Here is a 27,148-nt window from a genome sequence, read left to right as displayed (position 1 = left end):
AGATCTGTATTTTGACTGTGAAGTATTAGAGATTGTGTAACCTAGGAATGACACATGGCATGGTCACTTCTTTACAACGCTTAACAGCTACTAACCTGATATGGATAACAGGGAGTGTGTGGTGGTGCCTAGAGATATCCACCTATATTTCTAGTTCTTGTGTGCACAGTAGGGTTGCACTTCCACGTCATCTTGAAGATGCACAAGTTGTATAACCTACTTTGATCAATAAAACGTAAGCAGAAGTGACACGTGTCACTCCAGGCAGAGGCCTTTAAGAGCTAGTACAAGATTCTCCATGTCTCTTTGACCTGTCACAATGACTGGGGATATTCTCAATGATAAAGACTCCAACAGCCTAAGTGAGGAAAGACTAGGGCAGATCTAGAACCCTCCACTCAGTTACTAGTGAGTAAACTATCAGAAGCTGGATGAGAGGCAACCCATGTTATGCTGTGCCATTCTGTACCACACTGTTCCATGCATTACACTTGAAACCAGGGGTGCTGGGAAGAGCCTGGCCTGGACAGCCAGAGACCTGGGTGCTCTGTTTTGTGACAAATAGGACATATCAAGACTTCATCCTGTTCTTTGGCTGCTCCATCAATAAAGCTGAGATAATGTGTGCATTTAGGAAATGTGAGTATCCCATAGATAAACCCCATTTCACCTCTTGTTCTTGAAGCCACGTCTCTCGGACCACATCACCTTGGTCACCAGCGGAGACAGAATAAGGGGAGAGAGTGCCTGAAATCCACACTACCGAGCCAGCCAGGAACCCAGGGTCGTGGCAAATGCTCCCCACTTAACCAGCAGAGCAGGCCAGGAAACTTCCATCCACGTCCCAGTGGCACCCCTTCAAGCCCCAGGAGCAACTGAACAGTTTGCAGCCATCACAACAACGTCCTAGTTCCCATAACAGCATGGACTTGCCCTCACGTTAAGTCCAACAGCCCCCCCTACCTGACCTCCTCACACCCAACCCTTAGCCCCAAACACCTTTCCGGGGCTTATCCTAAAATTCCTATTGATTCCATGGAGTGGAAAAGGACAAGAATAGACATTATTAGATAGTTTATTGGGTCTCAGAAGGCCTTCTGTGCTGAGTAAATATTAGGCATTGCATGGAAAGTGATGACACAAGGGCCTAATGGGATAAGCCATGTGTACTCAAGCCCAAACAGCATATGTCCACACTCCTTGTGCCAGGACATAGCAAATAAGCCTCCTTGAAAGCATTTACATTCCAGCTGAGCCCACAACCACTTATCCCTGCAACATGAGCTTACTGACAAACCCTGGAGATCCTGGGGCCTCCATCAGGATGAAGACCCTCCCGTACCAGGGACCAGACAAGGAGGCCCAAGCATTATCAGGCGAGGTGACCCTATCTCCGAGTTCTGGTTTTGGTTCTTTACTAAATTGTCACAGTGACTTTGGGCAAATCATTTTCCCACCCTGTGCCTCAGTCTACATATCTGTAAATGAGGGCTTTGAACTAGGTAAATGGCTCCCAAATTAAAAGTTACCCGGAACACTTCAAAAACAGAGAATTTGAGGCATCATCTCCAAAGATTCTGAGTCCGTAGGCTGGAGCGGGTTAAAGCATCCCTTCTATATTATTAATACTGGCCCAGGGCATCTTGATATCGCAGGTGGATCTGGGACCAGTGCATTGGCTAGTCTCTGGGGATCTGGACACCTCACTGTACTTTTCCGCCTGGTTCTCATCTTCTGACGGGGAGCTGCACGATGGCTTTTGTTCTGACGCTCCCGCTCACCAGTGCTGGCTTGTCCTGGAGGAGCTGTACAACCTATGACAAATCCTTTCACCTCTGGAATTCTTCCTCTCATCTGTGAAGGGAAAGGGTTGAATACATTAAATGCAAACATCTCTTTCAACTCATTCTATAATTTGTGACCACTGAGGACACTTGGGACAGAGCTGAAAAATGAAAGCAGAAATCCTGATTTCCAAGATGCTCTCCCATCTAATCACATTCCTTGAGAACCATGTAAGAATCTAGATCTATTTCCACAGCAGGGTACCCATTTCCTGCCCTCTATCCACAAAAAGTCATTTCTGATCTCAGGGCCCCCTTCGCCAGCCACTAAGGTGTAGGCGAATTGTCAAAACTGCTTTAGGCAATGCTCTCTGGGAAGACACCGAGGAGAAAAGGCAGCATAACCACTTCCTCGAAAAACACAGCCAGGCTGCCAGACAGAGCAGCTGCTGAACTTGTGTGGCCTAAAGTTTCATTTTAAGTTCTTATGTTAGGATTTCTGGAATTCAGTTTAGAAACAAAACAAAAGAGGGAAATTGCACAATCAAAGTGACTTTTACCAACTGAAATCTATGAGTTCCCTGTAGAAATAGGACCCTGGTGCCCTTTGCCACATCAGCAGTGAGATCTGACCCCCATCCGCTCTGAGGTCCCATGACATTCCACGCTTCTGGTTCCTGGCAGGATCCAAGGACCTTACATCTCCTCTGCTTCTGGGAGACTCTATCTGTCTTCATCTACAACAGACATTTCTGAAGGTCTATCCCCACCACATATCTTTCTTGGGAAGCAATTTTAGGGAAAACTTGTATGAGAGACCAAGAACCACACTCTGGGTCCCTTCCTAGCATCTTCTAGACGCTACACCCACCTTATTTGGCTATTGATAACAGCTAGCTTATTGATCACTTGCCATATGCTACTCATTCTTCAAAGCAAGTTTTCAGTGTCACAAAATTTAATACTCACAGTAAACCTCATTTGCATGTAATAAAAATAAAAACTAGGTAAGGAATTTGAAGTATAAAAAAGTTAGATAATTTGTGCCTTCTCTGGCATAGATCTTAACTGTGTTACTAGTATCCTAGCGTCCAATTCCTGGTAGCCATCGTGCTTTTCTGCTTCTCCTAGAGTTGACAGCTAAGAACACTTGTCTGCCAGTTCCTACATTCTAGCCTCTCTGGTCTCTAATTGGATCCTTTGCAGACAATCACAGATAAATCAAGTTGGAGAAAAGTTTAAGCATTATTTAATCCAAGAATAGCAGCGTTACATCCACAGTGCCATTTCCTGTTGCTGTACCCATGAAAGACATCGCCAATCAATCATAGCATTACATTCAATAACCCAAGGTAAGGTCTCACTGGGTTTTTGGTTTTGGCTTTTTCAATAAATCTGTCTAGTCATCCACCACCATCAATCCATCAAGCTAATACAAGATCGAAAACTATTTGTCATCCCCGGACTTGTCAGAACCCCATATTTTATAGACAAGGACAATGAATCTCAGACTCAAGAAGATCTGCTCATGGTCACATTGAGCAAGTTATTGGCTAGATATTGGCTAAATCAAGTTGCTAGACACTTAATTCTCCTCATTTGACTAACCCTTGTTGATTCTCCATAACTATGATTTTCACTACTATTTTTGTCATCTGCTCATAGATGTACTTTCCATATGAGGGCACCTTGGAGGAGAAATTAACCATGTCTTGAAGGTAATCTGTAAAACAGTGGCTTTATTCCTGAATGAAAAATATATGCAAACTTAACCTCTAAGCCGATGCACTCCCATGGGACACAGTGCTACATGGTTCCCCCAGCAGAGGGACTGTCCCCAAATTCGTAAAAAGCTGCCTTCCTGGGAAGAGCTCAAGTTCACTTCTGGCCAGAAGAAATCCTGGTGACACACATGTTCTGCAAGTTCTTTACTGTTACGAGTTTACACAGTATTTGCAATAAGAGAAAATGCGTGAAGCAAATGTTCAAAAATCTCTTCTGAATCCATAAGAAAAATAAAAGGCTATCTGACATAAAAATCTGAATGCATTAATCACAAGGGGGAAAAGCACTTAACACACACATTAAAAAACATAAATTGAGAGGAAGCAAAATAAAGCTGTGCTCTTTTCTTTTTATTTACTTTATATGGAAGTATAATTTCAATATAGTTAAGTGGAACATCTCATGAAGTTTACATAAGTAGAAAACTATTTAAGTACCACTTTAAGATACAGAACAGGACTTCCTCTCTAAAGCTCCCTCATGCTGTCACTACCACAAAGGAAACCACTATCCTACAGGTTAATTTTAACTTTTAACAAGATAAATATCTTCTCCTAAGCAATGGTCAAATACTTTCAAGAATAATAAACTCACATTTTAGTGAAGAGGAAAAATTTCCAGCAATGTGCTAATTCTATAATTTGACAAAGATTCTTAATGATAGCCACGCATTTTGATTTATTAATCCCTTAGCTATGGAACTGAAAGGAGGCATTAATGATGATGCTACATCAGTTTCCTCAGAAGTATTGTTTATGATTGTGAAAAAATGGAAATTGTGTAATTCCCAACTATAGAGAAATGCTTACATTAATTATGGGGCATTTACAAATGGACACCTATGGGGTCTTTAACATTCAAGATTATTGAAGAATATTTAATGACTTGTAGAAAGCCTAGAAATGTTCATCAAAAGGCAGTATGCAACCTTGGTTTTGATGATGAGATTTTAGATATAACACCAAAAACAAGATCTATGAAAGAAAAAATTCATAAATTGAATTTTATTACAGTTAAAAACTTCTGCTCTGTAAAAAATACTGTTAAGAAAACAAGCCATGGACTGGGAGGAAATATTTGTAATGCATATATCTGATAAAGGACTTGCATGCAAAATATACAAAAAACTCTGAAACTCAATAGTAAAACAGCAAACAACACAATTTTAAAAATTGGCAAAAGATTTGACACCAAAGCAAAGGCAACAAAAGCAAAAATAAACAAGCGAGACTATATCAAACTAAAAAGCTTTTGCTCAGCAAAGGAAACTATCAACAAAATGGAAAACAACGGGCAAAAGATCTGAACAGATGCCTCACCTAAGAAGATATGCAGATGGAAAGTAAGCATACGAAAAGGTGCTCAACAATTTCTGGTTACTTCTGACACATAAAGAGCTTGGAAGTCATCACTGTTGTCCTCAAAAAAAAAAAAAAAAAAAAAGAAGAAGAAGAAAGAAAAGAAGAAAACTAAACAAACTGAAAATCAACAACTCTTCCTACATCCTTCAAAGATTTGAGGTCACGGTATACTGCTGCCCCAAAACTGGAGACAGAGAGGAACACCGAGAACCACAGCTTACCAGAAGCAGAAGCTGCTGGAACCAGGAAGTTTTAGAAAAACTTAAAGCATAATTGAGAAAATGACGGAGGCTGAGTGGGGACTAGCTTGAGAGCTAACCCCCTTGGGAGCCCAGTCTTAAGGGGACACCACACTTTCATGAGTTTTAGTTCCAGGATCTCCACCACGTTTTCATAGTGAAGATCAGAGAAATAGTCCCTGTGCTTCCAGCAGGGGGAGGGAAAAGTAACCATTTTGAAATACACAAAGGGGAAAAGTAGCCATTTTGGAAAATGCCCAGAGCATTATGTTCTCCACCTGCCTTCAAGGCAAACTACTTTACCAGAGCCTAACCCACAAACATGAAGGTGAAACACCCAGCTCCTACCCTCTCCAGCGTTCCTGAAAGTGAAGAAAGGGCTGCAGTGCACTTATAAAGGCCACAGTCCAGGGGCATAGGTCCACTAAAAACTGAGACTTAATCACAAGAATATAGAATGCTTCCCCTCCCACAACATCTGACTACCACATCAAGAGGGTTCCAGTATCATGACAGCTGAAAGAATGGCAAGGCCCAGACTTTATTTAAGGAGGAGTTTCTAGAGAAACCCAAAGACAATGGGGAGCCAAGTCAAGACACTAGAGGAAACTGATGGCTACAACTATAGCCAACAGTAAACACAGACTGACTTTTAGCCACAAAAACAAACCCTCACACTCAACTCCTGTTTATCTCAGTTCCTATTACCCCAAAGATCGTGGTGGCTTTCAACAAAAATGTGTGAGTCATCCTAAAAGGCAGGAAAAGACATGGCCTGAGAGTAAAAAGTAAGCAACAGAACCAGATTAAGATATAACAGAGATTTTGAAATCATCATACCAAGGATTTAAAATAACTATGACTAACATTCTAAGTGCACTAAAGGAAAAAGTGGATGAGGTGCAAGAACAGATGCATAAGGTAGGCAAAGAGATAGACTCTAATAAAAAACAAGGAAATGCTAGAAATCAAAGACACTGTAACAGAAAATCAACAATGCCTTAGATGAGCTTGCTGTTAGTGTGGACATGGCCAAGGGAAGAATCAGCATCATTAGAAATTTCCCAAACTGAAACACAAAGGGAAAATGGAAAGGAAAAAAATGGAGCAGAATATTCAAGAACGGTGGGACAATTGCAAAAGGTCTAACACGCATGTAATGGGAATACCATTGGGATTAAGAAACAGAGAAAAGAGGAGAAGAAATATCTGAAGCAATAATGGCTGAGAATTTTCCAAAATTAATGAAAGATACCCAAGTCACTATTATAGTTGAAGATTCTATCAGTAACGGACAGAGCCAACAGGAAAATCCATAAGAATATACACACCACCAATCATCTGGAGCTAATTGACTTGTATAGACTACCCCACCTAATAAAAACAAAACACAAATTCTCCTCAAGATCATATGGAATATTTACCAAGATAGACCACATTCTGGGTCATAAAACAGCTTAAAATTTTTAAGATAAAAGAATTTATGCAATGTCTACTCTCAGACCACAATGGAATTACACTAGAAATCAATAACAGATATCTGGAAAATCCCCAAATATTTGGAGATTAAACAATATGTTTCTAAACAACACTAGGGTCAAAGGAGAAATCTCAAGAGAAATTTAAAAATATTTTTAATTAAACAAAAATAAATATACAATTTATCAAAATTTGTGTGATGCAGCATAAGCTATACTTCAAGGGAAATTTATAACATTAAATGCACATATTCGAAAAGAAGTAAGATCTAAAATTAATCATCTAAGCTCCCCTTAGCAAACTAGAAAAAGGAGAGCAACATTAACCTAAAGCAAGCAGAAGAAAAAATTGATAAAAACTAGAGCAGAAATTAATAAAATTGAAAATAGGAAAAGAATAGAGAAAATCGATGAAAAGCTGATTCTTTGAAAAACTGAAAGCTGATTCTTTGAAAACAGTTATAAAATTGATAAACCTCTGGCTAGAATAACCAAGAAAAAAAGAGAGCAGACGAAAATTACTAATAACAGAAATAAAATTGAGTCATCACTACTGATCCCATGGACATTAAAAGGATAATAAATCCGAACACTGACAACCCCAAATGCTGGGTGGGATGTGGAGTGACAAGAGCTCTCATTCGTTGCTGGTGGGGATGCAAAATGGTCCAGACACTTTGGGAGACCATTTTGCTGCTTCTTACAAAGCTAAACTTAGTCTTACCATGTGATCCAGCAGTCACGCTCCTAGATGTTTACCCAAATGAGTTGAAAATTTACATCCTCACAAAAGCCTGCAAACGAATGTTTATAGCAGCTTATGCATAATTGCCAAAAAGTGGAAGTAACCAAGACGTCCCTCAATAGATAAATAGATAAACTGTGGTACATACATAGAGTGGAATATTATTCAGCAATGAAAAGAAATGAGCTTTGCACGCCATGCTGTGGCAGGCGTCCCACATATAAAGTAGAGGAAGATGGGCACGGATGTCAGCTCAGGGCCAGCCTTCCTCAGCAAAAAGAGGACTGGCAGTAGTTAGCTCAGGGCTAGTCTTCCTCAAAAAAAGAAAAAAGAAATGAGCTATCAAACCATGAAAAGACATGGAGGAAACTTAGATGCATATCCCTTAATGAAAGAAGCCAGCCTGAAAAAACTATATGATTTTTTGTAAAACTTCTTTTTACAGAGTTTTGTATATAAAATATATATTTTTTATATCTAAAACCTCTGTAGGTTTTATAGAACCTACAGAGAGATAAAAAGATCAGGGGTAGCCAGAGATTTGCCAGGGAGAGAGGAAAGAATGAATAGGAGGAACACAGGAGATGTTTAGGGCAGTAAAGCTTCTATATGATACTGTAATGGTAGATACACAATTGGAGGGGAGTAGACAAGGTCGGTGGATTGAGAACCTAGTTCCTTCCCTTTGTGTCCCCACCCCCTGCCCCACTGTCAATGAACGAAGGGAATTGAGAAGGCTTTTTCAAACAAACCCATTCTACCTGAATCTGCATGAAATATTGGGCTTCTCCATATGATTTTGCTTGGAAAGAAACTTTAGTGTCTAAATAAAATATTTGGGAAACACCACCCTACAAGATCAGCATGTGCTGTCCAGTTCTTATGCTCCACCACATAAGATTCCAGGGCATTAGGATTTGAAGCTTCCTAGATTCTGTCCTCCCGCCAAGCTTCTATCCAGCTACCTGTGTGGGCACCTACAGGAGCCTGACTCGTTTAGGATGGCGGGGCCCTGAGTCTGAGAGAGAGTACAGGCAAAGACTGGGGGCCCATCCCAGACCTCCTGAGCCCTGGGGAAGGTCGGCTCCTTAATTCTCTTCATTTCCCCATGACCTCAGCTTCCATTCTTCCTTTCCAGCAGATCCTTTCCATTTCAAAGAAATCACGGCTCTTTATAGTCCAATGAGGTCACTTCCTACACTTTGCTGGGTACAGCCGCATACCCTTCCACTTCTGCTCCACAGAGTCTAACCAAAGATAGAAACTTCACAGCTTCCTTCTCTCATTGTTTGGAAATCACCCTCAGGGTCTGGTGCCTACTCAGCACATTCAGGGTCTCCCTTCATCCTTCCTTGCTCACGACCCGGCCCACGCTCTCTGCTCCTATAAAAGGCAGGCAGAGTGGCCAGGGGAGCCAGAGAAGCAGAGAGGCTGAGACCAACCAGAAGCCAACAACTCTCAGGCTGAAGTTCTCATCCTCACCCTCCAGCATGAAGGTCTCCGCAGCCCTCCTGTGCCTGCTGCTCACAGTGGCTGCCTTCAGCACCCACATGCTGGCTCAGCCAGGTAAGACCTCTCTCTTCCTGAGGCTTAAAATTTTAACTACCGCAGGTCCTAACAGCTAAGCATGAGTCATCCCATGCTTGCAGGTAGCCTACATTATAAAGACGGAGAAAGTGAAGTCAACAGGGGAAATAAGAAGAGCCATCGTGTCACAGCTAGTCAGAGGCAGAACCACAACTAGATGTCCAGGCCGCTGAGGCCAGTCCCCATGACCTTTCCTGACACCAGCTCTGGAAAGAGACACTAGTGGGAGTAGTGGAAAGGAAGAAACTATTGCTTGAGGTTTCAAATTTTGGATTATGGTTCAGTGTAGCTTCCAGAACAGTGGCTGTGTGAGGTGGATAAGGACCCAGAGGCATCTCAGCAGGTGATGTGTGTTGGCTCTAAAGCCCATGGGGACCGATAGCTAGGAAGGAAGTCCTTAGAGCTTATTTTCCCAGAGTCTGAAGTTTTGAGTTAGTGGACCCTCCCAATGACACTACAAGGATTAGTCTTGTTACACAAGCTCTCTTCTTACCCAGTCAACAGTGAGGTGCCCCACAGTTCAACAGAGAAAACTGACTCATGAGTAATAGTTTATTTGTGGGACCTGGGCTAAGGCACTGAACTTGGGAGGGGTGAGTCATAGGTAGAACTTGTATATTTACTTTGTCTTCTCCTACCTTCTCTTCCTTCCCTTGCCAATGCAAATTTACGATGCATCCTAACTTGTCTCATTCTTTGCAAAATGTTTTTCAGATGCAGTTTCCATCCCAGTCACCTGCTGCTTTGGTGTGGTCAAGAAAAAAGTCCCCATCCAGAGGCTGGAGAGCTACACAAGAATCACCAGCAGCCAGTGTTCCCAGGAAGCTGTGATGTGAGTGCGCCATGCCCCGGCACCGTCAGCCAAAAGTTCTGTCTGAGTTCTATAGGAGGGAAAGAGTCAGGATTCATGTCCAAATGAGTCAGATCAATATGCCATCTAATCCAAAAGGCCCTTTGCTCCAAGAGAAATTGAGCTGCAAGAAGGAATCCATACTCACTCCCTTCTAGAAGGCATCCCTTCTAGGAGCTTGGTCACATCCTCCAGTTTCCTTCACCCAAGAGCCTGGAGGCCTTCCCCTGGGATGGCAAGAGCAGAGCTTCCTTTTGAGGCCTCTTCCTCCCATCCTTCCCTTCCTCCTGTCCCAAACCAGGCCCCTCACCCGGGGAGCAAGGGCTGATCAGGTTTAGCGGCCAATGGGCCATATGGCGGGGCAAAATCCTCAAGGTGCTCCATCTAACTGTGCCTTCTCTCCCCCACAGCTTCAAGACCAAAGTGGACAAGGAGATCTGTGCTGACCCCAAGCAGAAGTGGGTCCAGGATACCATGAAGCGCCTGGACCAAAGATCCCAAACCCCGAAGCCTTGAACCTTCACACCTGGCCTGAGAGACAGTCAGAGCCTGAGGAAAATCTTATTTATTTTCCCCCAGCCTTCTCTAGATGCAGAGTCATATTATTTTATTATTTAAAAAGAGACACTTTGGTTAATAATTTAAAGCATAACATTTCTTAAATAATATTTATATTTAAGTTATTGATGTTTTGACTTTGTCTGCCACGAATCCTCGCGAACGCACAATGCAAAATTTGGAGATGTGCTTTCTTTTCTGAGAGCTCAGTGAAGCTCATGGCAAGATGGCGTCATTCTCCTTCCTGCCTCCCTGTAACGTTGTGAGGTCCTCCCATGGATCATCGGAGCAAAACACTTGTACGTTCTTAGGAAATCGGTGCTCCTGAAGTCAAATGCGTGCTATGGAGTGGTGTTGTTGAAATTAATGTTATTAGATGACTATGGAATTTTCAAAGAAAATATATATATAATTTTAAACTATTTGGTCTCATTTTTCATGGGGTAACATTTAGCTGGGAGGGAAAAAATGGTAGCAGTGTGTGCAATTTGGGGTATGGGGCATCCTCAAAGAAGTCTTTTGGACTCAACTGAGGATCAGGGAGAATCTGGAAGGACCAGACCAGGCTGTTGCAACCCTTTGGCTCCACTCTCCATCATTACCTGCCCTGTTAGATAAGGTCTTGATTCCTATTTTTTTAGTCACCACACCTATCTTTGCCTAGTCTCTCTTGCAACAGTCTTCAAACTTTTCTCCATAATCTGAGGTTTTTCTCCATCTAATTAATTCTCAGACCCAGAGTAATATCCCAGGAGTGAAACCAAATCTAAAAGGAAAGTAGATGTCTATAACCTAGAGGTCCACTTACAGCTTTTCAATGAAGACAAGGCTTCAGCAGGCTGGTCTTGGGGGATGGGATGCGATGGGAAATGGAAAGGGTTCTTCAGAGCTGGTACGGGAAGGAGAGGAGGGGAGTGAGCCAGAGGAAGGAAGCCCATCCAGCTGGGCTCTGGAAAAACAGAGGAGTTTGAAGTTTCAGAACAAAAGGCTGGAGCCAGATTGTAGGGGTTCTTGAATTTCAGATTGAGAAGTCAGCAGGTAACAGGGATGCACTATAAGTTTTAAAATAGGAAGAAGGAAACCACACTCGGAGGCATGCATCAGGAAGAATAACGCGGTATCTGAGTACAGGCTGGAGTGTGGGCGGGAGGGCCCGAGAGCGGGGAAGATGCAGCAGACAGCAGTAGACAGCAGTAGGGGTGAAGTCAGGAAGAACGACAGACAGAGTGTTAAATGTTGTAGAAGGAGGAGGATAATTGACCCAGGACATAGGTCTTTCTCTTAGAATCTCACAAAGCAACTATTTAGAGGGCTGGCGCTCTTGAGACCCAGAATGAATTCATCTCCATCATCATACCCCCGACCTCATCCCAATCACTTGCAAGCACCCGTTTGAAAGCGTGAGGCATCCTTTTCTTAATAGTCTCTTAAGGTCAAGATTCCCTTGGACTTGGTGAGCATGGCTGGCTCCTTTTTCAGACAGGAGGCCCACCATACTGAGCACAAAGACCACACCCTCACTAAGCCAAAGAAGATCACTGTCCTGCTGACCCAGCTCAGCAGGGCGTGTTGTTGGCAATCGTGGGGAGAGATGTCACAATTCCAGCACACTTGGAAATGTGGCAAGGTAGGACACTTGGCTTCTGATCCCAGAACTGACCCCGACTTTCTATGTCCCTTAGGGCAAGTCAATTTCTCTCACTGGCATTAAGATGCCCCGCACAAAAGTGGAGGTAGTACTGTGTCACAGACAAGAAACGAGGGGGTCTGGCAGACGACCTCACAAGCTCCCTCCAGCTCTAGGGGCCATGTCTCTTAGAAACTTGGCCATGTCTGTCAGCTAGGGTAGGATGGAGAAGCAAAGCGCCTGGGATTAAAATTGTCAAGCCAGCCGGGAGCCCAGCCTATGGTGAGTACCTGTAAGCCAGTCCAAGGCAGCACACCCAAACCCTGGGAGCAGTAGGACAGCTAAGTGTCGGCTGGTAGGAGGAGCACCTCCGAGCCACAGAAGACCCCATCCAATTCTCACCTTCTCTTCCGCAGCCTCAAGGCCAAGTTGGCTATGGACATCTGGGTCCAGGGTTCCACAAAGTGCCTGGACCACAAATCCAAAATTCCAAAGGGTTGAAGACTCACCCCAAACTAACACCAGGCCACAGCACAAGGCACAATCTATTTGTTTTCCATGAGTGTCACCCAGCTGAACTCTGGGGTTATGTCATCATATTTCAAATCACGATGAACTTTGTTCAAGACATTAAACAAATGTCTTAAGTATATATCATCTTATTTAAGTTATTGATATTATATGCTCACTGACTTGGAAAAGGTTAATAACAGCAAGTGTTGGTGGGAATGTAACGCACTGAAGCTCTGATACATTGCTGCTGGGAAGTTTGGAACCTGCTGTTTGGCAGTTCCTAATGAAAGTAAATATGCGCTATCCTATGACTCAAAAATTCCACTTCTAAGTAAATATCTAAGACAAATGAGTCTATGTGAACACAGAAAGGTTTGAACAGGAATTCGTAGCAACTCTATTCCTAATAGCCCCAAACTGGAAGCAACCCCAATGTCTAACAACGGAAGAATGGAGAAACACACTGTGGTATATTTATATGATGAAACATTACTTAGCAATAAAAAAGACAAACTACTGATTTGCTTTTTAAAAAAGCATTCCATTAAGTACAAGACTTCAGACGCAAAAGAATGCATACCATACGATTCCATTTATATGAGTTTCAACAATAGGCCGTCAGTGGTGACAGAATTCAAAATAGTGGTGATGTCTAGGAGACGGAATGCTGACTGGGAAAGACAGAAAAGAACTTTTGGGGATGATGAAAACGTTAGTCTTGATGTAAGTGGTGGTTCTATGTTGTATACATAGATGAAAAAGTAATCAAGTAATACTGGTAGGGTTTGTGAATTTTATTTATGTATAATATGTAAAGACGTTAAAATAAATTTGAAAATATGTTTGAATAGCCTGAAACTGTTTATACTATTGATCCAGCAACCCAGCTTCCATGTCTATGACGTAAAAGTGATGCTGATAAAGATTTACTATATGCTTCGCAGCAGTACTTAGAGTAGCAGTAAACTAGACAAAAATGCCCAAAACAGAGTATGGTCTAGATAAATGATGGCATATAACAGATAACTATCCAGCCATTAAGAAATTAAGGTATTGAAGGCCACACAATGACTTTTGACAAGGTTTTTGGTGTAACATGAGCTAACAAATCTGAGACTAACCTATACATAGTAAGATTCCTAAAATTTTCACATGGAAAGAAAACAAGGAACAAAAAACTTTTTCCTGTGATTGTGTCTTAAAGCTGAGTGTGCAAGTGCTTTATCATATTTTTATGCTTTTTAAGAAATATTTTCCAAGTAATCCAAGTCAGCAGATATTTTTAAAAATATTTCCACAAAATTGCTACCTCATCAGAAAAACTTTCGCTTCTTGGCTCACAGCGCCAGCATGTGACGAATCCAAGGTTTTTCCTGCCTGCATTTTCTTTTTAGTGGTGGGAAGGGGCAGCCTCAGGCATTCATCCTGGGAGTTTCCCACAACAAAAGGATGGCAGAAACTAGAAACTGTAAGCACCTGAATCGGGAACAGAACATCTGGTAAGATGCCAACACTCCACTGGGTAGGGGGACTGCACACCCCAGCTTGCCCGGTTCAACCCTCATAGACGCCTGTCTGGTTTGGAAGATAGATTCTATGATAATCTTCCACAGAGGAGCCCCCTTGTGGCCTCTTAGGCTCCTGGGATCAGGGGTAAGTATTCATGTTTGGCTGTATGCTGGTCCAGAGAATGCCAAGAAAGATGACTCCATGTGCTGGACCAGAAGTAGTAGGGCTTGCTCTGGAAGGTCATCAACCGTCCCTTTCGGAGCGTGTTTTGGTCCCCTATGAAATCTGTGTGGGCTGGGACGCCCTCGTGGATGAAACACAATTTAAGCCAGGCCTCAAATGATTCTTGTTTGGGCCAGAAGAAAAGAAGGATGTTGCAGGTGGAAGAGATGGATGATGAGATGGTGATAAGACGGTGGATGAGATATTATAAGCACATGCAGAGATAGCAGAGAAGGTGGTGTGAAGGAAGAAGGCAATGGCCTGGCAACGTTGACGTGGCTGGTGGATGGACGGCTTTCCTCCGGCATGGTAATGGCAGTATTCTCCATAAATGGCTTGCCTTTCTCTGGAGAGACCCAGGCTTAGGGGCAGAGAAGGCTGTTTGGTGCTGGCTCACTCCCCTTTTTATCAGGCACTCTAGCAGTCAGACATCTGTTCTGTAAACTGGAAAGGCTGCACTGTCTCAACATTCCTTAGAGCCTTAAAGAGCGAAATGAGATGGGCAGGGAGAAATATAAATAGACGGTGCCCCAGCTCTGCTTTCCTGAGCAGCTGTAGCTCTAATATGATGTGTGTCCGGGCTCCCCAATAAGTTATTCCTTGAGAGGAGACTTCAGCAGGTAAACACACCTCTGAAAACCACCACATGGCATAGTGAAGCCAGCCCTACTACGTTAGGATCTTCGTTGGTCGGGCGCTAAGACTGCCCAGGGCTGTAGGAGGCACATCGCAGGATGCTTGCATGCAAAGACTCTACAGCAAGGCTCTACAGCAAAATCGTGATTCTAAAATCACAGGATTCTATAGTTCTAGAGACTTCTATGTGTAAAGATCATTGAGCTGGAAAAGAGCTAACTGACCTTTCTGCTTGGACATAACTGAGCAACTGGTATAGGGCCTTCTTAAATTCCCACTCCGATCGGCAAGTGGGTGGATTTTCAGGTCTCCCGAGAATGCCAACCATTTAGAGCCATCATCAAATCATCCCAGAGGGTGTCAGTATTTCTTTCCCCTGTGCGGAGAGACCCCGGAATAGGGCAGCAGGCTCCCCAGGGGAAGGCTTGGGGAAGATTTATATTACAGACCCATGGGTTTCCAAGTTTAGCCAAGGGCATATTTATTCCAAAAAATTACTCACTGTTTATCTGAAATTCAAATTTAACTAAATGTCCTGTATTTCATCTGGCAACCCGGCATTACAGGGCTCTTCCTGAAAGAGACCTGACCCCTCCACCCATAAGGGGCTCAAAGTATATGAACTGGGGTAACTCTGATGACCAGGTAAGAGGCCATGAATCTCTTCTAAAAAGGCTTGTATTAGGTTTCTTCCCATGAAACCTAGAATTTGCTGCGTAAAGCCCAACAGTGCCTTAGTAAGCATCTCATCTATTTCATGTCACGGGGTCCCATAGATCCTGTAGTGTTCGTCAAAACACTCTGATTACCACTCCAGGCCTGGGGCTTGTTGGGGTGATTGTGCCCACCTTGTTTCTGCTGCTTCATAAGCACCACTGTCAGGCCTTTGCCACCCCAGGATCCCATTCCTCCTACTGAGATCCAAATCCAGCTTCATTACAGCCGTGTTTCTCCCACCATGGTCCCCAGACCAGCAGCATCAGCCGCAACTGGGGCTTATTAGAAATGGAAAGTGTTAGCACTATGCTGAGCACCTTCCATGCGTAACTCACAAGATTCTCATAACATCACAGTGAGGTAATAATTAGAAATCAGTTCCTCTTAGAGGCTAAGAGAGGTAAGCAATTTGCTCCAAACCACACAACCAGTAAATGGCGGATACAGGACTTGACCCCATGTCTGGCTGATTCCAGACCTCAGGCTTCTAAACCTACTCTTCTATAAGATGATAGGGCCTGGAGCAGAGGGAAGGACAGACAGACTCCTTACAGATGGCAGGGTTTGAATGTCCCCTCGTCCACTCGATTTGGAGAAAAGTTTGAGGGGCATGTGTGGGAACGGATTCTAAGAGGAGAATAACACAAGATTCAATCAGTCAACTCATTGGCACGGGAATGGCCATTGGCATGGGAATGGCCCAGAATTCAGGACTTAATGTGTTAGCACAATGGGAGTGAGGTTAATATTTAGCTAGATTGGCTAATTGGAGTCTAGACTTAAAAAGTAGCCTGCGGTCAGTGAAGTTGAAGTGCTGGAACTTCCCTGGAATGTTAAGAAAGAGTCCAAAGGCTCAGAGACGTGGATATGTTGAAGTGGATCCATTGAAGTGGATCCGTTATGTGTAAGCTGCTCAGTTGTCTCCTAGGTGCCCTCCCTGGGAAGGCCGGGGCACGTCTCCTTTATCGAGGCATCAAGAGATGCTTTGACGAGGTCGTGAGAGGAGGGCAGCATCCTGAAGGGCTCTCTGGGGGCTATTCACTCCAGATGAGAGCTGGCCGTGGGTAGGCTGTAATTCCACGGTTCTCAGACTTTAGTGCACGTCAGAATCGCCTAGAGGGCTTGGTAAAACACAGCCTGCCATACTACTGGTGATCGTTTAAGTAATCATGCTGCCAACAGACGCCATCATTGTGCTCCTAAAATATATCAGCAACCTAGTTCCAAAATCCCATTTGGAAGGTCTATTTCTGGTACCCAAACCTATGCCAGTCAGGGTCCCAGAAAGAAACAGAGGACACAAATTTGAATGACCTGAGGAGAGTTTAATAAAGATCTTTACTAAGATCTTTACTATCTTTACTAAGATGTGGGCTGGGTGTGGAGAAACCACAGGGCTGCTTCAGTATTCGGAGGCTAATCACAATGTGGTGACCACCCCTAGACCCGAAGGGAAAAGGACACAGCATGGGTCCCCAAACCTGGATGGAGAGAGTCATGGAGAGAAGTGAAGCCATTGGTTGAGGGCTACATCGAGACTGAGACACAGGGGAGACAACAGAGGGGCCAGCACTTCACTGGAGCTCTCCTCCCTCCCTCCAGCTCGCTGTGGGGCTCCCCTGTGTCCGACCCCAGCCCGAAGCCAGAAGATCTGCGGTCCCATTGATGCGAGCCTCATAGCTGAGCTTCCCGGGCCAGAGAAGAGGACGGAAAGGAACAGAATGTGTGTCTGGAGAGGCAAGGTTGCGATCTTCTTTTCTCACATGTTCTTGACAACTTTTTTTGTATGAAAGTCCTAAGATTCATGAAGTGAGTTGATCAGTGTACACACTCTTGATATTCTCTGGAAGAGATTGTGTAAGACTGGAGTTACATTTCTTGGAATGGTTGGAGGAACTAGCTACTGAAGCCTTCAGGGCCCAGAGGATGATTTGTGGCAAGATTTTCAATTACTAATTCCATTCTTTAAATAGTTTTAGAATTACTTTTTTTTCATTTTTTCTTGCAATCTGGTAAGTTATGTTCTTTAGACAGTCAACCATTTCATCTAAATCAAATTTGTTAGCATGTGGTTCTTATTTTCTTCAGCGTCCACAGGCTTGGTGGTGACGTCCGCTTCTTCTATTCCTGCTGTTGACTATTCGTGCCCTTCGTCCTGGTCAGTCTCGGGACGGCTTTAGCTATGTGATAGGCTCGTCAAAGAACCAGCTTCGGGCTCCCTCAACCCTTTCCGGGATACATTCTTTTCTATTTCGCTAATCTTAGCTCTTTATTTCCTTTCTTTTGCTCTCGCTGGGCTTGTTTTGCTAGAGTGGAAACACTCACAGGAATGAAAAGTTGAGAGTATTCCAGGCAGGTGCAAAAAGTAAGTAAAGTCTGGGAGCCAGGAGGGAGCGTGGGGAACGGCAACATTCAGGCAAAGGGCCTTGCCAGGTTTTCCATCAGAGTCCAAGCTGTCCCCTCCTTCCCCCCATGCCCCTGGTGGCACTTCCTAGCTCTAGCTCAGGCACACACCCCTTGCAGGAGGGAGCCAGGCACAGGAGCAAAGAGCCCACTGCTTTGCTCCACTCCTCAACCCTCTCCCATCGACAGCTCTGGAAACCCAAAGGTCCTTCCTGAAAACAAGGGACCTGTACCAATCAGTGGTTTTCAAACCATATCCCTCTGAGCCTGAGCGGCCGAAAGGGGCACCAATATGTGATGTGAGGGGCTCCTGTCACCAGCAGCTGGCTTTGGTTTGCTTCACGTATGGGACTTCCACATGAAACTTGGCTGAGAAAAAGACTTCTGCACCTAAATGAAAGTCTGAAACTGCCTTGGTGATTATATGTAAATAGTCTAGCTTTATCTTCCTGCGTCATCGCTCACTTCCCATGAGACTTTAAGTTATTGTCATTAATCTCTTGGTCCCTCAGTGTCTTCTGTAAATGGGCATGACGGTAACGGTATGTCCCTCATCAGGAGTGAATGCCTAAGAGGTTTTTTTTTCACTGCCTCCTTTTCATCTTGGAGAAAGCCAGGCCATGGAACAGTGCCTTGGATCACTTCCTGTGATGAGTGCCAGCACATCTGTGCTCTCTTGGCACGGCCTGGGCTGCTGGACGGAAACAGTGCCACCGGCTGCAGCCTACAGCTTCCGTCTTACATTTCTTGGAAAGCGCTTTGGCAGCCCAGCCTCCAGCTCAGCAGATTCGGGACCCCCCTTCATCCTAACTTGACCATGACCCTTCCCAGGAAAAGATCCCTCTGGGAGCCCCCACCCTCCCTGCTTCCTATAAAAGGCAGGCAGACCTGCAGAGCTGCAGAGAAGCTGAGACCAGCCCAGAAACCAACAACTCTCAGGCCGAAGCTCCCGTCCTCGCCCTCCAGCATGAAGGTCTCCGCAGCCCTCCTGTGCCTGCTGCTCACCATGGCCACCTTCAGCCCCCAGGGGCTGGCTCAGCCAGGCAAGTTCCATCTCTCTCCCGCCCTCCTTCTCTTTCTCTCCCTCTGTTTCTCTCTCCTTCCAGGAAGCTCTGAGCCGAAGTGTCTCACTTCCTAGCCTATCCTAGCAGCAAGGCTCCTCAGAGCTTCACTTTAACATGTAATTTCAAAGACAGAAAGCAGAAGCCTACGCTGAAACAGGAGGAGGCCTCCCCTCCCCCACCTCCAGGCCATGGCAGAGCCCGAATAAAACCTCAGCTGTCCACTCCAAAACTGAGGCCTTTTGGACCCTGGCTGATCTTCCCAATCTCTGCAGATGGTGGGTCATATCCAGGACCCGTCACATTGGCCTCCCCCGGTCAGCAATGACTCATCCCCACCGTGCAGCAGAGAGAACCGTCTTCGAAATCTTGAACCACATGTTCCAGGTCCCACTCCATCTCTGGGCCTAGCGCCAGAGCACTGGACCTGGAGCGGATAAGATCACGTCTACCTCTTTGCTTCTCTTCCCCTACAGACGCGTCCTGCTGCGTTCAAGCTGAGAAAAACCTAGCCCCTCCTGAAAGGCTTTCTCTTTTTGACTTTCTATCTAGATGCCCTCAGTGCCCTGACCGCTTGCTGCTTCAAGTTTAACAGTAAGAAGATGCCCTTGCAGAGGCTGAGGAGCTATCGAATCACTGGCAGCCAGTGCCCCCAGGAAGCCGTCATGTGGGTAGAAACACCCTCACCTCACCCCCCACCTCACCTCACCCCACTCCACTCTCCGCCTCCACCAGGTCCAAAGCTCTCCCCAGAAGACAGACATCAGACTAACTTGGGATCATATACTCAGGAGATAAGATCTAACTAGACTATGCAATTCAAATCCTCCCATCGTTACATTGATGTAACGATGTAACATCCCAAGAAAGCCAGCAACAGCCCACTCCCCGCTCCCTGAATGGGCGCCGGCTGGCACCCTTGTGGTTGCTCTGCCGGATGTCAGGCCAAGGTCTCCTGGGGAGACAAGAACAGTGACTACCACCAGAGGCCTCTTCTTTCCACACCCCTCCCTCCTCCAGTCCCAGGGCGGCTGCCTCACCTGTGGCAGGTGGGCCAAGCAGGTTTTAGAGTCCAATGAGTTATCCCTTGGATAAAACCCTCAAGTGTTTCATCTAACTGTGCCAACGCTCCTTCATCCACAGCTTCAGAACCAAACTGGCCAAGGACGTCTGTGCCGACCCCAAGGAGAAGTGGGTCCAGAATTACATGAAATACCTGGCTCAAAAATCTCCCACCCGGAAGACTTGACCTCCCCCAGCCACACCAAGACCAAGCCAGATGATGAGAAACGACTATTTATTCTCCTCCAGCCTTCCCATCCACACGCTGGACTAATTTGACTGTAATTTTCAGATAGGATGAGTTCCGTTTTGTGATACAAAATGTTCTACGTCTTGAGTAATATTTAATATTATTTGAATTGTTGCTGGTTTGGGGATTATTTTGAAGCTTGGTGATCTTTTTGGTCAAGCAAAGCCTTGAGCCTGTTGGATCTTTCTCACGTAAGCTGTGGGCAGGGGGTCTCCCTCCAGCCTAACTCCTTGAGGGTTGTGTCTGCGAGAATCACGGAGACGAAGGGCAGCTACCATGCAGGGAGGCGAGGGCCTGGGAGCGCGAGATATTGCTAAACATGTTACAATGGAAAGATGAATGGAACTGTGGGACTGCTGACTTTCTGCGGAAAATAGATTTTGTTTAAAATCTCTAACTGTGGTGTTTTCTTTGGGGGTAACTCTTAACCAGGAGGGGGTCTCTAAGGTGCAGGTGGATGGCAGAGGCACTAGAGGAATGTGGATGTCACGGAGGCCCTGGCTGCGGCTAGCCTGGGCTCATCTGATGACAGGGAGGGCCTGCTCATCCTCCTAGAATATTCTAGAACAATGGCTCCAGTCCCAAGCATCAGCTTCTAACAGATCTCCTTGCCCCTGTGCCTCTCCACTCTGAGCAGCCCTCCACCTTGGAGTAATACAGACAGTAACTGCACCTGAAGCCCAGGGGAAAACCAGATGACCCAGTCCTCATTAGCACTGGACTTGACAGAGAAGATGGGACTTGGCAGACCTTGGAGGATGGTGTAGCATGGTCGCAGCAAGATTCTTCTAGAGAAGATACAGAACGGAAAAGGGGAGAAAGGGAGTGGGGAGGGTATGTCCTCCTATGGTGAGAGTCTGGGTCCCAGAATGGAAAAGGTAGAGATGTCTAGAAAGGAAGGTTGAAGTGTGGTCCTAGAGGAATTGGAATATCGAGGTGGGGAGTTTGGAGCGAGCTCTGAAGGCGGGAGCGGGGTACCGAAGGCTTTGGAGCCCCTGGGAGGGCAGGAGATGCCGGGAAGAGCAGCCTATGGCCGTGGGCAGGACAGAGTTGACAAGGCAGAACTGAGGGCCGCCTACGGCCGTGGTGCAAGCAAGAGGGAAGGGACGAGCAGGGCGGTGCTGGGGGTGGAAGGAGGATCCAATTTAAGAAGAACAGGACAGACTGTGACACGTCGAAGGCTGGGGAAAGATGGAGGTCTTGAGACAGAGCACATGAGACCTTCTCCTAAAGCCACCAAGCTGGCCTTTAACGGGGTGCCGATGCCGAGACCCAGAAGTCACTGCCCTCCCTTGCTATTCTCCCAAGAATCACACATTACACAAACTGGAGCTTGTGATGGCCCCTTTTAAAGGGACAGGGCTTCTTCTTTCTCTGTGTCCACCAGGGTTCCCCTGCCCTTCTGGAGACTGCCTCCCTCCTGTGGACGAGCTGTGTTGGCATCTCCATCAGACTGCATCCACCCATGCCTGCACACTCCCCAGGACCCTCCCCGAGAAGAATGCCCTGCTACCCTACGCTGCAGGGTCTGTCTGGTGGAGAGAGGGTGCCTGTGCCATGCTGTGCCGGGCAGTCACTTGGCAACCCGTTCCAGACCCGGAGGCAGAGCTCTGGGCTCTCACACCAGACCTGACCCTGACTTGCTCTGTATCCTCAGGCCTGTCCGTGGCCCTCCCCAGCCCTCAGTTACCTGCTCTATAAAATGAGGCTAGCATTGTGTGACAGGCAGTTGACCTCACAAGATCCCCTCCAGCTAGGGCAGCTGTGACTCTTAGATAACGTCAGCCCCTGAACCCTCTGGGCTGGGCAGGGAGGGAGAACATCCTGCACCCAAACGTGGACCCATCCCTGGGTCCCAGCCTTGTCCCACTGCCGAAACCGGAAGCAGAGCATTTACACCACAACCCCAAGTCAACGCTGACCCCCAGGACAAAGACAAAGCAGAGAGGCATGAGTCATTTATTGGCTCCTATTGACAAGCAGTCAGCTCCCCAGCACCAGATCCAACGGGTCTTCTCCCCTCCCCCACCTTTCAACCCCCTGGCTCCAGCCCCCAGCCCCTCAATCTAATCAAATTTGTGCCCTGCCATCCCTGTGGGGTCCAAGAGGCACCAAGGGGCAGGAGTTGAAGATTCTAGAATTTAAATATGTAAAGTGCAACAACATAGCTTATCAGGACCCAGCAGACTCTCCATGACCTGACAAAGGTGGGGCAGAGGGACCCGTGTAGGGCTGGGGATGGGAGGACAGGGGAAGCCACGTGGTCTCTGAGTCCAGGATGGAAAGGAGGCCGCTCATACTTCCTATAGCAGGCAGGTTTTCATGCTTTTTAAATACTCCTGAACCCATCGGGCTGTCTTCAAGGCACAGCTCTGTCTGCCTCCCCTCAGCTGGAGTCTGTGGGCAGAGAACAAAAGAGGGGTTGAGTCACCCAGGCCATCCCCTGGGCACCACACACAAGTCCCCTCTCCCCCTCCTTGCTGCTGGGTGCCCCTGAGTCGCTCTGAGTCTGTATACAAAGTCCTTGCAGAAGACCTGCAGCTTGCACGCCAGGAGGAAGACCCAAGCTTCAGGGGGAGCCTATTAAATTGAGTTTCCTGGACCCATTTCCAGGAGATTCCCATTCGGTGTATCAAGCAGGGCTGGGGGCTGAAGACTTTGTGAGGATTAGCCAGCATGGAAAATGCCCCTCCTAGAAGATCTCCGAGGGCCCCCCTGCTCCCTCTTTTCATGTGCCTATGTCCATCTGGGACCCTCAGTCATTGCTCTGGACTTACTGTGTGTGTGTGTTTCTTTTCTGATCCGCCCGCCTCCTAAACTTAGCTATTGTCCACACTATAGACCAATTCTGCCTTTTACTATCTGAGTGAACTTGGGGACATCTCTCTACCTCCCGGAACCCCAGTTTTCATCACAATGTAAATATGTGCCCAAGAGTGTTAGCCGAGGTAATATACATGAAAGTGACTTATAGGACACCGAGTGGCAAACGTAGCTACCTCAGCCAAGCCTCATGATGACCCTGTGACGCAGCTGTCATATTTACTCCACTTCCCAGACAAAGAGTGCAAAGGAGAATCCAGATCATGAAGTGCAGAACAGTTACCTGCCCAAGGTCGCCAAGACTATAGGTTGGCAAATCCAGAGGCAGGAACTGATTATGGCCCCCTCCCTCTTTCCGCTTTGCAGTAACACCTGGAGCTTTTTTTTTTTTTTTTTTTTTGAGGAAGATTAGCCCTGAGCTAACTACTGCCAGTCTTCCTCTCTTTGCTGAGGAAGCCTGACCCTGAGCTAACATCATGCGCATCTTCCTCTACTTTCTATGTGGGACGCCTCCCACAGCATGGCTTTTGCCAAGCGGTGCCATGTCCACACCCAGGATCCGAACAGACGAACCCTGGGCTGCCAAGAATCTGAACGTGCAAACTTAACCGCTGCGCTACCGGGCTGGCCCCTGCCTGGAGCTTTTAAGTAATTCCTGCCTCTGAATATAAAATATTAAGATATAGTACTTGGCACCTTGGAGCTCAAGAAACTCAAGCTACTGCAGGAGCACAGGTGCAGCTGTCTGGGCGCCTGCTAGAAGGTGCGGAGCTCCCCCTAGCGCCCACGCTCGGCTCTGCACACGGGTTTTGGCGGCCTCGCTGTCCGCGTTTAGAAACCTTCATCTGGTGGAACATCGCCATCTACTGTTCTAATTCCAGCTGGGCCGCTCTCCGTTCTCAGGAGGGAGCCAGATCTAAGAGGGGACAAGGGACAAGCACTTACATGAGACGATCACCGTAGGGGCAGGTGGAGCTGGTGTTTCTGTAACACCGTATTTTCTCCTGGGAAATCTTTTTCTTCATAAATGTAAAGCAGCAATTGGAGGACGACACGTGCACTAGAAGAGAAGCGCAAAAATACTTTGCATCCGTTTCGCAACCTGAACTTTCTTGTTCTCATCCAGGATGATTTAAAAAAAAAAGAAAAAAAAGCACCCTCCAGGACAGACCCAGCCTTTGGGACCACATCCAGAGGGCCCTGGTGCAGCTGTGTCTTATTGGCCGCCCAGCTTTGTATTTAGGCAAAGATTCAAGACACTGGAGTTCAGATCCCAGCTCCCCACAAACCAGCTGTGTGACCTTGATCAGGGTGAGCCCTCCCCTGGGCCCCAGACTTCCTATCTGTAAAATGAGACTTTTTAGACAGCCCGGGGTCCTGACTTCAGACACTACCCATTGCCTGTCACACTGTGGAGGCAAAACCAAGTCCCTCCTGAGGACCCCGGGGCTCCCACTTGGTCTAAATAACCTCCCCGCTCCCCTCCAGCAGTCCCCAGAGTCTGGATGAGCCAGGGCCTCCTTGTGTTGAAGCTAGTGGCTCAGCTGTCTGTTCGCCAAGGACTCATGATTCTCCTACTGGTCCCTGGCCCCCACCATCCAAACCCTCCAGTCCTCTTTAGGAAGAATCCTTCCTGGAAGAGGGGAGATGGAGGCAGGGAGTTCCGGGTAAGCCCTGCCCCCACCCCAGAGCACCTGCCTCGTTGCTGCCCTCCCCCAGGGGAAGAGAAGTGACTCCAGCCACACTCACTGCTTTTGCTGTCCGCATCCTGCAGCCACACCCCAGCCAGCAGCAGGCACACCAGGGCCACAGCGATGAACTTCATCTCGGGCAGTCTGGCTCGGGCCTTCCTGGAGTGGTCTCGATGTGTCTGGTGCAGCTAGGAGCTCTCCCCTGGCCCATCCTGCGGTGCCCAGAGCTTTTATGAGATGATCTAGGTGGGGTTTCCCAGGCCCTGGTGCAGAGGCGGGGAAGTCACAGGGAGAAAAGATGGTTACTCAGTGACCGCGTGGAAAACTCCTTTCCCCACCTCTCCCGGGGGGTGTGCGAGGTATGAGGAAACTTGCCCAAGGGCAGGAGCAGATAAGGATCTCGAGCAAATGAGTGGGAGCCGTCCCGACTGAGTGGGAAGTGGAGAAAGGTGAGTGAGAGGAAGTGGCCTGTTTGTGGCTTCTCTGACCCCACGTCTTTCCATCCAGGGATGGAGCTACTGTCCCCGGAACGTGGCGGAGCAGATGAGTCCTGGACTAGGACTGAGAGACACCTGTGCTTGAATCCCAGCTCTGCAAATGAGCAGTTGCATCAACTTGCCCAAGTCACAGAAGATGGAAACAGTGTGTCCCATGTCAAATGATCTGCTCTGTCAAGCATGATCTGCTCTGTCAAGTGCCTGGCCCAGAAATTTGCCATTTCTATTTTTTCAATTGCTCCACACTTTTCAACAGCTTGCATTGTTCCAGGTCCTCAGTCAGCCCCAGAAAAGCCCAGTGAGATGCAGTGCCTGACCTTGAGGCGCTGCCCTTCAACTCGCAGATAAATAAGTAAGAGCCACTCCATGAAGGACCACAGTAGACGCGCCATATGGAGGTCACAGAGGAGGGTGGGAGCTGCCCACAGGCGTCAGAGTGCCTCCCGGGGGAATGCTCTTCAAGCAGAGTCTCTCCAGAAGGGCTGAAGTGGAAAGGCGCACACCACAGAGGGAGGGGCTTGCATAAGGACAGCAAGGCAGGAAGGAGCACGTTCATTCAGAGTTGTCAGAGCGCACTGGGGTGTGGGGTGTAAGGAGAGCGACAGGAATGAGGAAATGGCTGGAAAGAGAGGTGATTGTACAGCTCCAGAGCGGCCAGGTCATGAAGACATTGTGTGCAGTGCTTGGAATAAGTAGCACGTAGTAGGTGCTCAAGGAAAAGGAGCGGGACCGAATCTGTGTATTAAAATGATGAGGCCGTGTGTCTTATATACCCATGGGGGTTGGCTAAGCTGGTCACCTTGGACCGTGCACGCTCTAGCTCAAAGCCCTGCATGGCCTCCCGTTGTCAATTGGATGACGTACAATCTGCTCGCCTGGACATTCACAGTTCCTCATGTTGTCTCTCCATGGATTCCTGCACGTTGGGATATTTGTAATTCCCTGAACGTGCCTCATGCTTTCCTCACTCCAGGATTTTGCTCCCACTGGGACCTCCATCTGCAGAGCCCTCCTCACTGTCTCCCTCTGTGAGCTTTCCACCCATTTCAAGTGGCGTCGTCTCTACAAAGACGCCTCAGCTATCCCCAGCAGGTAGACATTCAGCCCCCCTGTGCCTGGGTCTCCCACGTGACGGTCTTGTATCTCTCAGTTCAGTGTATTCTCCAACCTCACGCCTAGGTGGGAGTCCTGGCACATCAGAGTTGAAAGGGTCCTGGAAGACCATCCACAGCAGTGGCTCTTAAAGTTTCCCAGGAGAGCTTTTGAAAAAATGCCTATGTCTTGGCCCATTTCAGAATCAGAATCAAAGCGTACATGCCGATCTATGTTAGGGAGAAAAACTCCAGGTAACTCAGGCACCAGGAGACAAGAATTGCATATCTGGTAAATTCTTCTCATCTTACAGATGAGAAGAAAAGGAGTCTCAGAAGAGGAGACCGCCTCGGCCAAGGTCACACTGAGATTCCCTGCAGAGAGGGGATGCTGGATGCTCCAGGCGTCTGGTCCTCTGACCTGCACGTGTGGCCGCCTCTGAGAACACACTTTCACCAAGGAGCTAGGACGCCAGCTAACGGCTGCTCGGCCCCATCCGTTCCCGTCTGTGCTGCCAGCTGCTTGCTGCCCCCCGAAAAGTACTTGAAGCGCTTGAATCCACCAACCCACTAGTGTGGCTCTCCTATTCTCTCTGTCCTTGCAGATTCATACTTTTTTATTCCTTTATTGTTTTTAGTGGAGTCTCGGGAGAGAAAGG

At 46.9% G+C, this 27,148-nt stretch overlaps 2 protein-coding genes and 2 long non-coding RNA genes across 5 annotated transcripts; 2 read left to right on the top strand and 2 right to left on the bottom strand.

Annotated features, from left to right (window-relative positions):
- Positions 1-1,394: 1,394 nt before the first annotated feature.
- On the bottom strand, positions 1,395-5,110 carry LOC139073938 (uncharacterized). Its single transcript, XR_011523138.1, has 2 exons — positions 4,889-5,110; positions 1,395-1,854 (listed from the first exon to the last, which is right to left on the bottom strand). It is a non-coding gene; the product is annotated as an uncharacterized lncRNA (long non-coding RNA).
- Positions 5,111-8,685: 3,575 nt separating this feature from the next.
- Positions 8,686-10,809, top strand: LOC103540203 (C-C motif chemokine 8). The gene is made up of 3 exons (XM_008506752.2): positions 8,686-8,958; positions 9,694-9,811; positions 10,240-10,809. Exons 1-3 carry the CDS (start codon positions 8,883-8,885, stop codon positions 10,343-10,345), a joined length of 300 nt encoding a protein of 99 aa, XP_008504974.1. The 5' UTR covers positions 8,686-8,882; the 3' UTR covers positions 10,346-10,809.
- Positions 10,810-18,632: 7,823 nt separating this feature from the next.
- On the top strand, positions 18,633-20,784 carry LOC103540202 (C-C motif chemokine 13-like). The gene is made up of 3 exons (XM_008506751.2): positions 18,633-19,057; positions 19,628-19,742; positions 20,219-20,784. The coding sequence occupies exons 1-3, from the start codon at positions 18,832-18,834 to the stop codon at positions 20,322-20,324; spliced, it is 447 nt and encodes a 148-aa protein (XP_008504973.2). The 5' UTR covers positions 18,633-18,831; the 3' UTR covers positions 20,325-20,784.
- Positions 20,785-22,330: 1,546 nt separating this feature from the next.
- LOC139074192 (uncharacterized) lies at positions 22,331-25,675 on the bottom strand. 2 transcript variants are annotated; one of them, XR_011523731.1, is made up of 4 exons: positions 25,277-25,675; positions 24,960-25,164; positions 24,156-24,270; positions 22,331-22,784 (listed from the first exon to the last, which is right to left on the bottom strand). It is a non-coding gene; the product is annotated as an uncharacterized lncRNA (long non-coding RNA). The 2 variants fall into 2 exon arrangements; XR_011523730.1 differs by lacking the exon at positions 25,277-25,675 and having other exon boundaries at positions 24,960-25,246.
- Positions 25,676-27,148: the final 1,473 nt, after the last annotated feature.

Source organism: Equus przewalskii, chromosome 10 (genome assembly GCF_037783145.1).
Source record: "Equus przewalskii isolate Varuska chromosome 10, EquPr2, whole genome shotgun sequence".
Taxonomy (NCBI): domain Eukaryota; kingdom Metazoa; phylum Chordata; class Mammalia; order Perissodactyla; family Equidae; genus Equus; species Equus przewalskii.
Note: the sequence above shows the minus strand (reverse complement) of the source record. Positions and strands in the feature narration are given on the sequence as shown.